Source organism: Odocoileus virginianus, chromosome 1, assembly GCF_023699985.2.
Source record: "Odocoileus virginianus isolate 20LAN1187 ecotype Illinois chromosome 1, Ovbor_1.2, whole genome shotgun sequence".
Taxonomy (NCBI): domain Eukaryota; kingdom Metazoa; phylum Chordata; class Mammalia; order Artiodactyla; family Cervidae; genus Odocoileus; species Odocoileus virginianus.
The window spans coordinates 64564231-64582200 of record NC_069674.1 but is presented as its reverse complement, the minus strand read 5'-3'; the positions used below and the strand labels follow the sequence as shown (position 1 = coordinate 64582200).

Here is a 17970-nt window from a genome sequence, read left to right as displayed (position 1 = left end):
TTCTTAATTGGAGTTTCTGATTCTCCTCTTTCTCCCCTGCATACAGTCTTTTCCCCTTTTAGCCAGAATGACCTTTGAAAATGGGAAGTCAAATCCGTGTAACTCCTTATAACACTATGAATAACACTTCAGAGAGGCCTTCTTTGAAATCCCTATTTCAAATTCCCATTTCCCTCCACTAATGTCTCTTCCTTTCACCTAGCTAAATTTTGCTTATAAAATTAATTATTACCTGATATATAATTATGTATTTGGTTCTTTTTCTTACTAGACTATAAACACTCTGAGGTCAAGAATCTTACCTGTGTTTCTTACATTCTCCGTGTCTAGAAAGTATTCAGTTCATTTCAGTTCAGTCCCTCAGTCGTGTCCGACTCTTGCGACCCCATGAACTGCAGCACACCAGGCCTCCCTGTCCATCACCAACTGCCAGAGTCGACCCAAACCCATGTCCATTGAGTCAGTGATGCCATCCAACCATCTCATCTTCTATCGTCCCCTTATCCTCCTGCCCTCAATCTTTCCCAGCATCAGGGTCCTTTCAAATGAGTCATGCATCAGGTGGCCAAAGTATTGGAGTTTCAGCTTCAACATCAGTCCTTCCAATGAACACCCAGGACTGATATCCTTTAGGATGGACTGGTTGGATCTCCTTGCAGTACAACGTATAGTATACTATATATATTGGGCTGGACAAAATGTTTGTTTTTTTCTGTAAGATGGCTCTAGCAGTGCTTAGTTGCCTTTAACTTCATTCGAAACAGTTTATTTAGATTGTATTGTGTCAGTTGTCATATCAGCATGCATTAAAAAAGACATAAAAACTAACGAATTTTTACAAAGCCATTTTAATATCAAAGATGGAAGAAAAAGGCAACATTTTCAGCATATTATGCTTTATTATTTCAAGAAAGGAGAAGCACCACATTGGACACATTCCATCAGTCACAGCACCTTCTCCGCACACTGCATAAATTTTTCTTTGTGTTTCAGCTGTGCTTTTCCTTTCTTGAAATAATAAAGTGTAACATGCCAAAAATGTTATTTTACTTCCATCTTCAATATTAAAATGGCTATGTAAAAATTCATCACTTTTGATAAGTTTTTTAATGCACGCTGAAATGATAGCTGTCACAATACAATCTAACAATCTAAAAAACTGTTTCAAATGAAGTTAAAGACAACTAACCACTACTAGGCCAGTCTTCATCCAGAGATATGTTGTGTATATGATGAGGCTGGAAAGGAATCCTTTATTACAAGCTCCTTCCGGAGAACCAAATGATTAATTCCAGTAAGTAGTGTTCCCAATTTGACCAACTGAAAGCAATGAATGAACACTCAATGAAGTGTCCAGAATTAGTCACAGAAAATGTATTATCTTCCATCAGGATAATACAAGATGGCATGTTTCTTTGATGACCAGGTAAAAACAGTTACAGCTTGGCTGGGAAGTTCTGATTCATCGGCTGTAGTCACCAGACCCTGGTGGCTCAGAGGGTAAAGCGTCTCCCTGCAACGTGGGAGACCTGGGTTTGATCCCTGGGTTGGGAAGATCCCCTGGAGAAGGAAATGGCAACCCACTCCAGTATTCTTGCCTGGAAAATCCCATGGACGGAGGAGCCTTGTAGGCCACAGCCCATGGGGTTGCAAAGAGTTGGACATGACTGAGCGACTTTGCTTTGCTTTATTCACCAGACATTGCACTTTCAGATATCTGTTTATTTTGTTCTTTACAAAATTCTCTTAACAGAAAAAATTTCAATACTCTGGAATACCATAAAAGAAACCTGGTACAGTTCTTTGCTCAAAAAGATGAAAACTTTTGGGAAGATGGAATTATGAAGTTGCCTGGAAGATGGCAGAAGTTAGTGGAACAAAATGATGACTATGTTGTTCAATAAAATTCTTGGTGAAAATGAAAAATGTGTCTCTTATTTTTACTTAAAAGCCAAAGGAACTTTTTGGCCAACCCAATATTATGCTATAGAAAATAAGCAAGAATTATAATGATGTGATAACATTAAATTTAAAACAAGTTCCCCACAAATATAGCATCATCAGAGGTACTGGCAAAATAAACTGTATTAGTTAATCATCACTAACGTCTGAATCAAAGTTTAAAAGTTAAAACAAAGCAAAGCAAAACAAACAAAAAAAAAACCACCCAGGAACTACGGGGAGCCTAAATTTGAGTAATATGTATTTCTCGGATACTGCTGGTTTCCTGCCCTTTGTTTTAGCAGCCTCCTGTCATCACTGAAGCGAGCAGAACACTGTGGTCATTAACAAAGCAGGTAGGCGGCTTTCTGACCCACTCCAGGAAGTCACCCTGGGGGAATTCCCAAATCTTTTCAGACAAAATCAAATGACCCATTTCTTATCTGGACAGGAATGAAGTGAAGCTTGTGATTAACCTGTAAAAACGAATCGAGGTTTTTTTCCGAGTCTGGTTTACTAATAGGAAGACGAAATCTGCTTTGCGACAGAGTGCTTTAGAGAGGGGGTGACAGTGTGAAACACACGGGAGAAACAAATATCCGTCTAGGGAGTGAGTGCTTCTGTGGGTGTCACACTTCCCTGAGTTAAACCTGAGCCCCATTCCAGAGCCAGAGAGTCTGCTGTGAATTCTGACCACCCATCTAGTGGCTGTATAATCTCGGACTGTTTACCTAAACTTTCTGTACTTCAGTTTCCTCAGCTGTAAAATGGAGACAATAGTACTTACCTCAAAGTTATAGCGAGGAGTACATGATGTAAGGTACTTAGAAAAGTGTCAGAGCACAGGAAACGTCTACATAAGTGTTAGAAAGTAATGATTAAAAACATGAATTTCAGGGCTGTTTCCAGCATTTGAATTCCAGCCCTGCCAAGGTAGGTGACTTTGAGCAGGTGACTTTACTTTCTGTGTCTCCATTTTCTCTTCTGAAAAATTGAGATCAGATTTACCTCAATGGGGTTGTATAAGTATTAAGTGTCTTCATATAGGTAAAGTCCTGAGAACAGTGACTGACATATAGGAAGTACTATAAAATGAATTTAGTTTCATTATTATTGCTGTTACTATTAATGTTATCTTAGGTTATAATTCAGTGCAAGATTTTTGAGACATTGATCCCTTCCAGGTCTCCTGCTTCTTTGACATTTATTTCTCAGGCCCCTTGATTGCTTCCTTTTTTTGGGTGGCTTTCCAAAAGAACAGTCATTCCACAAGGATGTATTATTGACCAACTGATCTCACCAGCCTATTCATTTTCCGTGGTAAAATGGAGCAAGACTCTGTGGTCCTTTGCCCCCACCCCCAACCCCATGTCCTCTGCCTATCTTTTGTCCTTGGAAAACTTTAGTCAAAGAATAAGTTTAATCAGAGAAATGAGAAATGTAGAAACAAAGGCAAACAGTCAAAGGCAACTAAATAATAATAATATAGTCGTTAAGCCAAGTCAAGGACCTTAAGTTCCTTCTCAAGGGCTATAGATAATATTTTGATCCATATCCTGTAAGCTATCTTACAAATACTGAAACCCCAGGTGGAGAAGTTAACTACGTGATGTCCAGACTGTACCCAGGACATGAGCAGCCACAATTCTGAGAACTGGCCTCAAAGAAATGAAACAAACCGACCCTGGAACTGAACATTAACAGTATCTAAAACAATCAAGATGACACTGGTCAGACCATCTATGACCAATTTGAAGAGGACTGTTAGAGATGACTGCTATTTCTGCATGTAGCCCCCTCCTTCTGTCTATAAAGACTCTTGCTCCACTGGTTGCCAGCTGGGGAGTCAGCCTTTGGACAGATGTGCCCTCCCCCCACCCCCACCAGTTGCTGGCATCTAAAATAAGTAAACCTTCCTTTCCACCAACCTGGCCTGTTTATTGTCTTTTCAGTGGCAAGCAGCCGGAACCACCTCACTTTTGGGCAAGAGTGGCAATATCATGCCTTTAATATATTCTTTATCACCTCTTAGGAAGATGGTTTCGAAAGCTGAACTGATAGCTCAGGACTCTCTGGGAGCTTTCCACCTTATCTGGACATGGATGTTCCTCAGACATGTCAGACTTCATGCAAAACAAAATTTATCTCTGTTCCCTCAAAATGTTTTCCTCTTCTAAAGCTCTTGTCACAGTATCTTTGACTCCTCTGTCCCCTTGTCCTTCATATAGAGTCACCAAATCCTACTGATTCTAATTCACAATAAATTTTGAATGCATCCTCTTCTCTCCATCTTTCCTGCCACTTCTCCAACTCACAGTTACAGCAGTCTTATAATGGGTCCTGCCACCTCCTAAAAACTTCTGAAATCAATACCATAGCTTATTCAGCATAAAAGGGAATGAAGTACAGATTTTGTTACAATGTGGATCTTGAAAACATTATGCTAAATGATATAAATGGTATATCAGGATAAATTGTGCCCCCTCCAATTCATGTCCACCCAAAACCCGTTAATGTGACCATGTTTGGAAATAAGGTCTTTGAAAATATAATCAAGTTAAGGTGAGGTCACAGTGAATTTGGGTGAGCCCTAATCCAATACAATTGATGTCTTTACAAGAAGAAGGGAATTTAGAGACAGAGACATTAAGAGACACGGACACACAGAAGAGAATACCTTGTAAATACAAAGGCAGAGATTAAACTGAAGATCTACTACAAGCCAAGGAATGCCAAGAATTGCTAGCAACCACCAGAAGTTATGAGAAGACAGGGAAGGATTTCCCCCACAGACTTCTGAGGGAATTGGTACTGCTGATACTTTGATTCCAGAATTTAACCTCCAGAATGGTCAGAGAATAAATTTCTGTTGTTATAAACCACTCAATTTGTAGCAATTTGTTATGGTTGTCCTGAGAAACTAACATATATAGTGTGGATATACCACATTTTGTTTATCCATTCATCAGTTGAAGAACTTTTGTGTTGCTTACACTTTTTGGGTAATAGGAGCAATGCTGCTATGAACATTTGTGTGCATCTGTGATCTATTTTGAGTTAATTTTTTAGAAGATTTATTTTTAAATAATTTTCTTTATTTTTGTCTGTGCTTGGTCTGTGTTGCTGCCCAAACTGTTCTCTAGCTGCAGTCCACAGATTTCTCGTCAAGGTGGCTTATCTTGTTGCAGAGCACAGGCTCTAAAGCCTGTAGCTGCCGCAAGAGGACTCAGTAGCTGTGGCTCCTGAACTCCAGAGCACAGGCTCAATAGTTGTGAATGGACTTATTTCCTCCACGGCATTTAGGATTGTCCTGGATCAGGGATCGAACCTGTGTCTCCACATTGGCAGGTGGATTCTTTACCACTGAGCCACCAGGGAAGCCCTATTTTGAGTCAATTTTTGAAAAGACATGAGATTTTCAAAATTAGGCCTAGTTTTTTTGGAGGTTTTTTGTTTGTTCGTTTTTTTAACATGTGAATATTCTGCTGATCCAGCATCATTTGTTGAAGACAATCCTTCCTCCATTGAATTGCTCTTACACCTTTGTCAAAAAAACATTTGGTCTTACTTACATAGGCCTATTTCTAGGTTCTCTGTTCTGTTCTGTTCTATTCCTTCTCCAATATGACACAATCTGATTGTGTTAGTTACACGATAAGTCTTAAAACCATGTAGAATTACTCTTACTCTATACTTCTTTCTCAGAATTGTTTGAGCTATCTAGTTCCTTTGCCTTTCCACGTAAGTTTTAGATTAATCTTATCTATTGTTATAGTCTGTTCAGGCTGCTATAATAGAGCACCATAGACTGGGTGGTTTAATATAACAGAAATTTAGTTCTCACAGTTTTGGAGGCTGGGAAGTCCAAGACCAAGCCGCTGCCAATTGCAGTGTCTGGTGAGAATGCACACCCTGGTTCATAAAGAATCTTCTTGCTGTGTCCTCACATGACAGAAGGGGCAAGAGCGTTCTCTGAGGTCTCTTTCATAAAGGCACAAATCCCATTTGTGCCGGCTCTGCCCTCATGACCTAATCACCTCCCAAAGGCCCCACCTCCAAATAGCATAATTTGGGGATCAGGTTTCAGCATATGAATTTTGGGAAGCAGGTGGTCCCGGGGGACACAAACATTTAGTCTATAGCATTTATATTTACAAAAAAATCTTGCCAGATAAATTCTCATTTTAAAAATCAATTATGTGTAGATGACTTCAAAATTTATATTTGTAAGACCAGCCTTTCTTTTGAGTTCCACAGCTAAGCACACAACTACCAATCTGACAGCTAAAAATAGTATTTATTTTGACTATGTTAATTTTGGGATGCTCAATGTCAAGTTGATCCTTTGATCTTCTCCCATCTTAGTCAATGGCACCAAAAACCTTCTTTATAAGAGTTTGAGTATCTTTATATAGAAACATACACACACACACACACACACACACACACACACACCAGGACATGTCTTTTATCAATTTAAATATTTCAGTGTTCAATTTCTGTTAGAGTAAAACCTAAAAAATTCTTGCTTAAGGCCAACAAGGTCCTCTCATCACATACCCCTTCCTTCAAAGAAGTTCCAGCTTCAGGGCTTTCTGGTCCAAAGGCAATGAATAAGGAAAGTGAATGAGACACCCAGAGTGCAAAACAGAACTTACAGGGACCTGAGAGTGAGTGTGTTAAATTTTGCTTTCTAGAGTCTTCAACTGCCCCACCCTAGTCCAGTCCTGGGTCCCAGCTTTTCCTGCCTTAGGGACTTTGTACTAGTCATCTCCATCAAGAAAGCTCTGCTCTCCCAATTCTTATGGTTAGCTCCTTGTCATTTATGACTCTGCTCTGGTCAACTACTCCATCTAAAAATGGGATGGGGAGGGAGGTGTAAGCAGGGGATCGGGATGGGGAACATATGTAAATCCATGGCTGATTCATGTCAATGTATGGCAAAAACCACTACAACATTGTAAAGTAATTAGCCTCCAACTAATAAAAATAAATGAAAAATAAATAAATAAATAAAAATAAAAAAAACAATTGTAGCTAAGATTTATTAATCTCTTACATTGAGCCTGACTCTATTCCAAGCTCATTACTTTATTTAATCCTCCAAACAACCCTATATGATGAGTACTATCATAATTCCCATTTTACAGATAAGAGAACTGACAGAAGAAGAAAGAGGCTAAGTAACTGCCCAGGAGCACACAGCTCCCGGTAGTAAGTGTCTCGGCTGGGAAACAACCCAAGTAACTTGTTTTCAAAAACGGAGCACTTGCTTATTTCTTTGATTCACTTAACAATCTGCAACGGTCCTGCTTGTTTACTTGCTTTTTGTCTTTCTTCATAGAATGTGAGCTCCATGAGGCAGCTTAGTTTTGTCTTCGATGTTGTCTCCCCAAACTTAGTTATGCCTGACTGTGCTCAATGATCCAGAACATTTATGGAATGAATTCACTTAGAAAGGCTGATTTTGTCCCCAAATAACCACACTACTTAAAAATACTTTTCTGTGAAAATCTCTGAAGTAAGTAATTTCAAAATCTTAACACCAAAGACTCCCGAACGAAAAGCCCACATATATTGTAACGCATCCTAAGAATGGCGCGTGGCTGTGCTGTGCTGAGTCGCTCAGTCTTGTCAGACACTTGGCGAGCCCAGGGACGGTAGCCCCCCAGGCTCCTTTGTCCACGGGGGTTCTCCCACTCCAGTATTGGAGTGGCTTGCCATGCCCTCCTTCAAGGGATCTTCCCAACCCTTAAAGGATCGAACCCATATCTCCCGCGTTGCGGGCAGATTCTTTACCAGCTGAGCAACCAGGGAAGCCCTGCTGCCTGGCTACATTCTTTTAAAATTTTCTTTGGGTACATGCATGTGCCCTATCCATTGATAGGTCTATTTTGGCAAAGATAAACACTGCGTTACAAATATTTCATCTAGAAATTAGAGTAGATTCAGAAAAGTGAGTTTGGGCTGCTTTCACCTGCAGTTGTTTGTACTGCTTACTTTCTGAAAGTTTAAATCATTTCTTCTTCCCAGCTTGTCTGTTCCACTCTCTTGACTTCCCTTTTCTTGATCATTTCCTTTCAGGGTTCTATATTATTTATCTGTGAAAGTGTTCTGATGTCCTGAAGTTTCTAAATTTATGACAATATCGCGATCACAAGAAATTCAAAGGAAGAATTCTCCTGATTCCTTTGTCGGCTCCCATTTATCCGCTCGCTACTTGAATGGGCGGGTGACGCTCCTTGAGGAAATATTCTGGCCAACAGCATTGGCCAAGGGACGCACATTTGACAGCGGATTTGGGGGGGGGGGGGTACTGGTGAAAGGAATGGGAGCAAAAGCCTACTTTTCGTGACATTGAAACCCCATTCTGCTCCTGCCACAAGTGGGGCATTCTTTAAACTGTAAGAACTTCATCAGGCAAATACCCTAAGAAGAAAGAATGGTAAGACTCCCGCCCCTGAAAATTATTGGCAGCACTGGCCAGAAGGTCATGTCTGCCTAGCCCGCCACGCTGGCCAGTTTTCCTCTCCCTAGGGTTTTACGACTGGCAGATCGGGCTCAGGGCCACGGCGCGCGCTCACGCGCCTGCGCTGGAAGGTCCACGGCCCCAGCGCTCGCGCGTCGCGCCTGTCCGCACAGCCTTTCCCGCGCAGGCCTACGCACTCCCCCGTGCGCAGGCGCAGATGGAGCCGGTGGGCAGGCAGCCCGCCAGCGCCGTGCGGAGAGGCCCGGGTGGCATGGCGGCCCCCCTACGCGCTCTAGCAGTGGCCGGTGGAGGCGAGAGTAGCGAGAGTGAGGATGACGGCTGGGAGATTGGGTATCTCGACCGGACAGCTCAGGTAGCAAAGGAGGCCTTGTCTTGGCCGCATCTGGATCGGCCTTCCCTGGCCATGAAACCTCTTACTTCCTTGCCTGTGTTTCCCTAAAATTTCTTTTTTTTTTTTTCCAGCGTGAGTACAGGCTTTTGGACTCCAAACAGACTCGCAGTTTCCCTCTCATTTCCCTACTGTGTTTTCCATCAAATACGCCTTTTTAGGTTGTCAATATGGCTCTTCACTTGGGTTTGAACCCCTCATTACCCATTCCCTCTAAAGATCCCTTTTTAGTTATGAATTAGACACAAATTTTGTATTTTGCCTACCCCGGCCCCCGCCCCGCCTCTAAAATGATGTACCTAAAACCAATCGTATTGTTTCCCAATGCAGTGGGAATGAAAATATGTATAACAAGAATTTTTTTTTTTTTTTTTAATTTTCTGCTTTCTTAGAAATTAAAAGGACCGTTACCTGTTGAAGAAAGGCAGGACACATTTAAGAAGGCTTTGACCACAGGCAATATTTCATTGGTCGAGGAGCTCCTAGATTCTGGTGAGAGTCAAGGGATGGTTTCAAACCTCGCACAGTTGTTTCAATTCACAGGGATTCCCTGTTTTAAACAATTTGAGTTGGTTTTATAATGGAAGCACAGTGGATGTTAGTCATATCAAGTGTCCTGCATATCTTACTTGACTCTGAGTTCTCTCTGCCTTATTTTTTTCTCTGATACAAATTTGGAATGCTACTGCTGATTACCTTCCATCAGTTCTTCCACTTCCTTCCAAAGGTCTACTATGACTAATCCTACCCTGCTTTGATAATCTTGACTCACTTTTCTCAACATTTATTTGTCTATAATTTTGATTGTGTGTTTCTCAAGAGTTGTTCCTTCCCAGTTATGTACATTTTAGTTATAGTCTTGGCCTGTGTTGGTTGTGTCAGTGTGTGAATGAGAACAAAGTAGGAATCTATCTGGATACCTTTTCCTGCCTATCGCCTGTTCGGTGTGCTTCTTTGGGAAAGTCGTTTAAACTTCCAGAGCATCTGTTTCTCTATAAAACATCATAATTATGTCTTGGGTCCCATGATGTTTTTCTATTTGCTAAATTTTTTTTTTTTAATTACCTTGACATGGAAGAGTGAATTGTTGATATTGACTGAAATTAATCAAAGGAGTAATAAGCATCCATTGTCTGCTTATAAATACAAAACATTCCCACACAAAATTGTATATAGCAAAATGTTTTTCTTCTATGCTAGAGATGCATGGTTTAATGGAAAGCAAATCATTTGGGAAACAGTACAGTTCTGGGTTTGATTACTAGCCTGCCACTTGGCTCTGTAATCCTGACGAAGTTAGGAAACCTTCTAAGCTTCAATGTCCCCATTTTCAAAAGCAAGATGCGTTGTATCAAAGGGTTTTTTATTTTTTGTGTGTGTGGGGGAGGAGAGATTAAAATGAGAGAGTATATACAAGTCTTAGAACATATAGGCATTATATAAATATTAACTGTTGTAACAAGTAAAGATTGTGTGGCTTTATGGACAATGGGATTTGAGTTCATAGGTAAAGAATTAAATAAAATTTGAATAATTGAAAGAGGTCTATTACTAGGATATGAACATATGCAGGAATGTGCATAGTGTTGGATGGGATGGAATAGGCAGAAATTTCTTTTAGAAAAGAGAGCTTGTCTTGGAAGTAGGGGGACTAGATGCAGTGAAGTGATAGAGTCTCTTGAAAGGACTTGAAAAGAGCCTTCTGGTAAAGTATTTTGTCAACCTTTTAAAATTTGTCTTTAATTACAAAAAATTTTAAGTTCCTTCTAAAACACCAATAACAAATAGGTATAAGTAGAAGAATACCTTTGTCCCCACTTTCACCCCCGCTATCCTCAACATGAATCAGCCATAGGTATACGTGAAGAAGTCTCACTTTAATGTGTAACTCCTGTTTTAGTATCTCCTAATTTCCTCCTAGAGGTCATCATTTAACAGTTTAAAAAATATTTTTAATTTTTTGCCACAGTCATACATATTTCTGTATGAGTTGGAAATCTTAATAAAAAAATGAAAGCTCCTTTTGAGTTAGCCATTTTTAGTAGTCCACAGACACCTCTGGTTTTTGCTTTTCTGCTACGCACTAACATTTTTACTTCTCTTTAAATTATTAAGTATTTTGGACACTCAAAAATGTATGGAGACTTAACTTTTTCCTCCTGGAGATTAGCATTCTCCTATAGTTGGTATTTTTTATTCCTATGCATGTCTTTATACTTTTACCATATGTGTATATATCCACAAACTATATAGTGTTATTTTGAATGTTTTTTTTGTGAGCTATATAAAAATATCTTGTGTCAATTCTTTTAAACTTTTCTTTTTGCACTTATGCTTAGAACATCATGTGTTTAATAATTTACTTTTTTGAGTTTAGAGGTGATGATTACTAAGAATTTTTATACTAAAATGCCACATTTGCTTATCTTTATCTTCACATCTTTTCCTTTTTACTTTTGCTGTCACAGTTTGAGCAGTAATGTCAATAAGGAAAGAATAATGAGAAAACAGCATGATCTTTTCTCTGATCTTATTCATATGCTTTCAGTTGCAGCAGTTTTAAAGAGAAAAATTTGTTAAAGAAGACAAGTTGGGACAGCAGTATATTGTTTATAGAATACTTAGTTTTCTGATGTTTTCTCCAAGGAATTATCACGTACCTTATATCAATTGAAGTTAGACAACTGGGAATTTGACAAATAATCTTTCAGCACCTTAGTGTTCCTACAGAAAAATTCTGAGTCTTCACAGAAATAAAGTGAGTCCTCCCTAACAAGTTTGCTTTCTTCAGTGATACGACCTTTTGCAGATGAAACACTTTATAGCCAGACTACAAAACCTGTCAAATATAAGGTATTAAGGGAAGGCTGTATTCAGTGGTTTTTCATATGCAAGTTTTCCTTCTTTGAAATAGAAAAATATTCTACTTTCTTTCTTTTCTTAAAAATTAGCAGATATTTCTTAGGTTCAAGAGAGACTTCACCATTTAAATATTGATCTCTTCATATAGCAAAGGCTTTCCATAAATTTAATGGATTATGTTCACTACCTCATTATAACTTTGTCTTTGTGTCATGTCTTCTATGCTCCTCCCCAGTCTTAGATCCAAACCTCGATTAGTTCACCAATCTTTTTATGTGACTAAACCAATCAGTGCTATTGGGGAAAATTAGATGACTTCACGAATTTGTACCATTAATGATTGATTTGAGGGTTTTAAGGGCAGCTGGCTCTCTCTCATCCTTTCTTAACAATTATCCTCCATCTCTTCCTGTCTCACTCTGGATGGTGGCTATCTAAAACTTTATGCTACTTCTTAGGCCTGATATCTCATCTGTGCTTCTTATTACTCTAGCTCATTCTTTCATTCATTTGTCCAAAGCAAACTTGATAGATATTTTCTTTTTTTATGTCACTGTTTATTTTTAATGCCAGAAAAGTATTCCTGATGCAATTTTAATATTTTATTAAGGCATTAACTTTCATATTATGAGTTGTATCCAAGGTTTTAATGTTTTTTGATTTATTTATTTTTTAATGGAAGATAATTGCTTTATAGAATTTTGTTGTTTTTTGTCAAACCTCAACATGAATCAGCCATGGGTATACATATATCCTCTCCCTTTTGAACCCCTCTCCCATCTCTCCCCATCCTGCCCCTCTCAGTTGATACAAAACCCCTTTTTAAGTTTCCTGAGCCATAAAGGAAATTCCCGTTGGCTGTCTATTTTACATATGGTAATATAAGTTTCCATGTTACTCTTTTCATACATCTCATCCTCTCCTCCCTTCTCCCCATGCCCGTAAGTCTATCCTCTATGTCTGTTTCCCTGTTTGTGCCCTGTAAATTAATTCCTCAGTACCATTTTTCTAGATTCTGTATATGTGTTAGAATACGATATTTATCTCTTTCTGACTTACTTCACTCTGTATAATAGGTTCTAGGTTCATCCACTTGATTAGAACTGACTCAAATGTGTTCCTTTTTATGGCTGAGTAATATTCCTTTGTGAATATTGCTACAACATTTTTACCTATTCATCTGTTGATGGACATCTATCTAGGTTGCTTGCATGTTCTAGGTATTGTAAATAGTGCTGCAATGAACAATGGGATACATGTGTCTTTTTCAATTTTGGTTTCCTCAGGGTATATGCCTCGGAGTGGGATTGGTTGGTCATATGGTGGCTTTATTCCTAGTTTTTTAAGGAATCTCCATACCATCTTCTGTAGTGATTGTATCACTTTACATTCCCACCAACAGTGCAAGAGCATTCCCTTTTCTCCACACCCTCTCCAGAATTGATTGATTGTAGACTTTTTGATGATGGCCATTCTGACCTGTGTGAGGTGATATCTCATTGCAGTTTTGATTTGCATTTCTCTAATAATTAGAAATGTTGAGCATCTTTTCATGTGTTTGTTAGCCATCTGTATGTCTTCTTTGGAGAAATGTCCATTTAAGTCTTTTTCCCACTTTTTGATTGTGGTGTTTGTTTCTCTGGCATTGAGTTGTATGAGCTGATTGTATATTTTGGAAATTAATCCTTTGTCAGTTGTTTCATTTGCTATTATTTTCTCCCATTCAAAGGGTTGTCTTTTCACCTTGCTTATAGTTTCCTTTGCTGTGCAAAAGTTTTGAAGTTTAATCAGGTCCCACTTGTTTACTTTTGTTTTTATTTCCATTACTCCAGGAGGTGAGTCATAGAGGATCTTTCTTTGATTTACATCATCGAGTGTTCTGCCTATGTTTTCCTCTAAGAGTTTTATAGTTTCTGATGTTACATTTAGGCCTTTAATCCACTTTGAATTTATCTTTGTGTATGGTGTTAGGAAATGTTCTAATTTCATTCTTTTACATGCAGCTGTCCAGTTTTCCCAGCACCATTTATTGAAGAGGCTCTTTGCCCCTTTGTATACTCTTGCCTCCTTTGTCAAAAATAAGGTACCCATAGGTGCATGGGTTTTTTTCTGGGCTTTCTATCTTGTTCCATTGGTCTATATTTCTGTTTTTGGGCCAGTACCATACTGTCTTGATGACTGTAGCTTAATCTGAGGTCAGGGAGGTTGATTCCCCCAGCTCCATTTTTCTTTCTCAAGACTGCTTTGGCTGTTCGGGGTCTTTTGTGTCTCCATATGAATTGTGACATTTTTTGTTCTAGTTCTGTGAAAAATGTCATTGTTAATTTGATAGAGATCTCATTGAATCTGTAGATTGTATTTGATAGTATAGTCATTTTCACAATATTGAATCTTCCTAGCCAGGAACATGGAATATCTCCACATCTATTTATGTCGTCTTTGATCTCTTTCAGTAGTGTCTTATAATTTTCTGTGTACAGTTCTTTTGTCTCCTTAGGTAAGTTTATTCCTAGATATTTTATTCTTTTTGTTGCAATAGTGAATGGGATTGATTCCTGAATTTCTCTTTCTGATTTTCATTGTTAGTATGTAGAAATACAAGTGATTTCTGTGTATTGATTTTGTATCCTGCAACGTTGCTAAATTCACTGATTAGCTCTAGTAATTTCCTCATATTATCTTTAGGATTTTCTGCGTACAGTATGATGTCATCTTCAAACAGTGAGAGCTTTGCTTCTTCTTTTCTGACCTGGATTCCTTTTATTTCTTTTTCTTCTCTGGTGGCTATAGCTAGGACTTCCAGGACTATGTTGAATAATAGGGGTGAAAGTGGATAAACTTGTCTTGTACCTGATCTTAGAGGGAATGCTTTCAGTTTCTCACCATTGAGAATACTGTTTGCTGTAGGCTTATCACATATGGCTTTTACTATGTTGAGGTAGGTTCCTTCTGTGCCCATATTTTGAAGAGTTTTAATCATAAATGGGTGCTGAATTTTGTCAAAGGCTTTTCCTGCATCTATTGAGATTATTATATGGTTTTTATCTTTCAGTTTGTTAATATGGTGTATCACATTGATTTATTTGCATATATTGAAGAATCCTTGCATCCCTGGAATAAACCCAACTTGATCATGGTGTGTGAACTTTTTGATGTGTTGCTGAATTCTGTTTGCTAAAATTTTGTTGAGGAGTTTTGCATCTGTGTTCATCAGTGATACTCAGCCTGTAATTTTCTTTTTTGTGTGTTGTCTTTGTCTGGTTTTGGTATCAGGGTGATGGTGGCCTCATAGAATGAGTTTGGAAGTGTTCCTTCCTCTGCAATTTTTTGAAAGAGTTTTAGAAGGATAAGCATTAGCACTTCTCTAAGTGTTTGATAGAATTCTCTTGTGAAGCCATCTGGTCCTGGGCTTTTGATTTTTGGAATATATTTTATCACACTTCAGTTTCAGTGCTTTTAATTGGGTTGTTCATAATTTCTATTTCTTCCTGGTTAAGTCTTGGAAGATTGAACTTTTCTAAGAATCTGTCCATTTCTTCCAGGTTATTCATTTTATTGCCTTATACTTGTTCATAATACTCTCATAATCCTTTGTATATCTGCATTGTCTGTTGTAACCTCTCCTGTTTCATTTCTAGTTTTGTTGATTTGATTCTTCTCTTTTTTCTTGATGAGTCTGGCTAAAGGCTTGTCAATTTGGTTTATCTTCTCAAAGAACCAGCTTTTGGTTTTATTAATCTTTACTATTGTTTCTTTCATTTTTTTTATTTATTTCTGCTCGGATCTTTATGATTTATTTCTTTCTACTAATTTTGGGGTTTTTTTTGTTCTTCTTTTTCCAGTTGTTTTAGGTGCAAAGTTAGGTTTTCTATTCGATGTTTTTTTTGTTGTTGTTTCTTGAGTTAGGATTGTATTACTATTAACTTCCTTCTTAGAACTGCTTTTGCTGCATCCCATAGGTTTTGAGTTGTCATGTTTTCATTGTTGTTTGTTTCTAGAATTTTTTTATTTCCCTCTTGATTTCTTCAGTAACCTGTTGGTTATTTAGAAATGTGTGTTTAATCTCCATGTGTTTGTGTTTCTTACAGTTTTTTTTTCTTGTAATTGATATCTAGTCTCATAGCATTGTGGTTGGAGAAGATGCTTGATATGATTTCAATTTTCTTAAATTTACTGAGGTTTGATTTGTGGCCCAAGATGTGGTTTATCCTGGAGAATGTTCCATGTGCACTTGAGAAGAAGGTGTATTCTTCTGCTTTTGGATAGAATGTCCTGAGATATCAATGAGATCCAGCTTATCTAATGTATCATTTAAGACTTGTGTTTCCTTATTAATTTTCTGTTTTGATGATCTGTCCATTGGTGTGAGTGGGGTGTTAAAATCTCCTACTATTATTGTGTTACTCTCAGTTTCTCCTTTTATGTCTGTTAGTGTTTGTCTTATGTATTTAGGTGCCCCTATGCTGGGTGCATGCTGCTGCTGCTAAGTCGCTTCAGTTGGGTACTTAAAATTGTTATGTCTTCCACTTGGATTGATCCCTTGATCATTATGCAATGGCCTTCCTTATGTCTTGTAATATTCTTTATTTTAAGGTCTACTTTGTCTGATATGAGGATTGCTACTCCAGCTTTCTTTTGCTTCCCATTTGCATGGACTATATTTTTCTGTCCTCTCACTTCAGTCTATATGTGTCTTGAGGTCTGAAGTGGGTTTCTTGTAGACAGCATATATATGGGTCTTGTTTTTGTATCCATTCATCCAGTCTCTGTCTTTTGGTTGGAGCATTTAATCCATGTACATTTAAAGTAATTATTGATATATATGTTCCAGTGCAATTTTCTTTGTTTGGGGTTGATTTTGTAGATCTTTTTCCTCTTTTGTTTTTCTTGACTATATAAACCCCTTTAACATTTGTTATAAAGCTGGTTTGGTGGTACTGAATTCTCTTAAGTTTTGCTTGTCTGAAAAGCTTTTGATTTCTCGATCAACTTTGAATGAGATCCTTGCTGGGTACAGTAATCTTGGTTGTAGATTTTTCCCTCTCAGTAGTTTAAATATATCCTGCCATTCTCTTCTGGCCTACAGAGTTTCTGCTGAAAGATCAGCTGTTAAACGTATGGGGTTTCCCTTGTATGTTACTTGTTGGTTTTCCTTTGCTGCTTATAATATTCTTTCTTTGTGTTTAGTCTCTGTTAATTTGATTAGTAAGTGTCTTGGCGTGTTTCTCCTTTGGTTTATCCTGCATGGGACTTTGTGCCTCTTGAACTTGATTATTTCCTTTTCCATGTTGGGGACATTTTCAACTGTAATCTCTTCAAAAGTTTCCCATACCCTTTCTTTTTCTCTTCTTCTTCTGGGGCTCCCATAATTCAGATGTAGGTGCGTTTGATATTGTCCCGTAGGACTCTGAGCCTGTCCTCACTTCTTTTCATTGTTTTTACTTTATTCTGCTCTTCAGAAGTTATTTCCACCATTTTATCTTCCAGCTCACTGATTCGTTCTTCTGCTTCGATATTCTGCTATTCATTCCTTCTAGAGTATTTTTAATTTCAGTAATTGTGTTGTTTGTCTCTATATGTTTATTCTTTAATTCTCCTAGGTCTTTGTTAACTGATTCTTGCATTTTCTCCATTATGTTTTCAAGGTTTTTGATCATCTTTACTCTCATTATTCTGAATTCTTCTTCAGATAGTTTGCCTATTTCCTCTTCATTTATTTGGACTTATGTGTTTCTAGTTTATTCCTTCATTTGTATAGTATTTCTCTGTCTTTTCATTATTTTTTTTTAACCTATTGTGTTTGAGGTCTCCTTTTCCCAGGCTTCAAGGCTGAATTCTTTCTTCCATTTGGTTTCTGCCCTCCTAAGGTCTGTCCAGTAGTTTGTGTAAGTTTGTATAGGGTGAGATTGGTGCTAGTTTTTGTTTGTTTTTCCTCTGATGGCCATGGCTGAGTGAGGTGGTAATCCTGTCTGCTGATGATTGGGTTTGTATTTTTGTTTCGTTTGTTGTTTAGATGAGGCGTCCTGCACAGGGTGGTTAGGTGATGCTGGCTGTTGTATTCAGATGGTTTCCTCTGTGTGAGTTCTAACTATTTGATACTCCACAGAGTTAGTTCTCTGGTAGTCTAGGGTCTTGGAGTCAGTGCTCCTACTCCAAAGACTCAGGGCTTGATCTCTGAAAAGTTCTGCTCCATGGTTTAAATTCTGTTCTTGGGCCTTCTCAAGAGTCTTTCCACCTCTTAGCTCTGTTTCTCCCTGTGTTGTTTCCACTTATGATAGTTGTTCCAGTT

At 38.2% G+C, this 17970-nt stretch overlaps 1 protein-coding gene across 1 annotated transcript in view; it reads left to right on the top strand.

Moving 5' to 3' along the window:
- Nucleotides 1-8653: 8653 nt before the first annotated feature.
- The window catches only part of ASZ1 (ankyrin repeat, SAM and basic leucine zipper domain containing 1), a 67681-nt gene continuing 58364 nt past the window's right edge, over nucleotides 8654-17970 (top strand). The window contains exons 1-2 of the mRNA XM_020899764.2: nucleotides 8654-8783; nucleotides 9212-9311. Of these exons, the coding sequence (XP_020755423.2) occupies nucleotides 8682-8783; nucleotides 9212-9311 (202 nt within the window). The 5' untranslated portion in view covers nucleotides 8654-8681. The remainder of the gene's footprint in view (nucleotides 8784-9211; nucleotides 9312-17970) is intronic.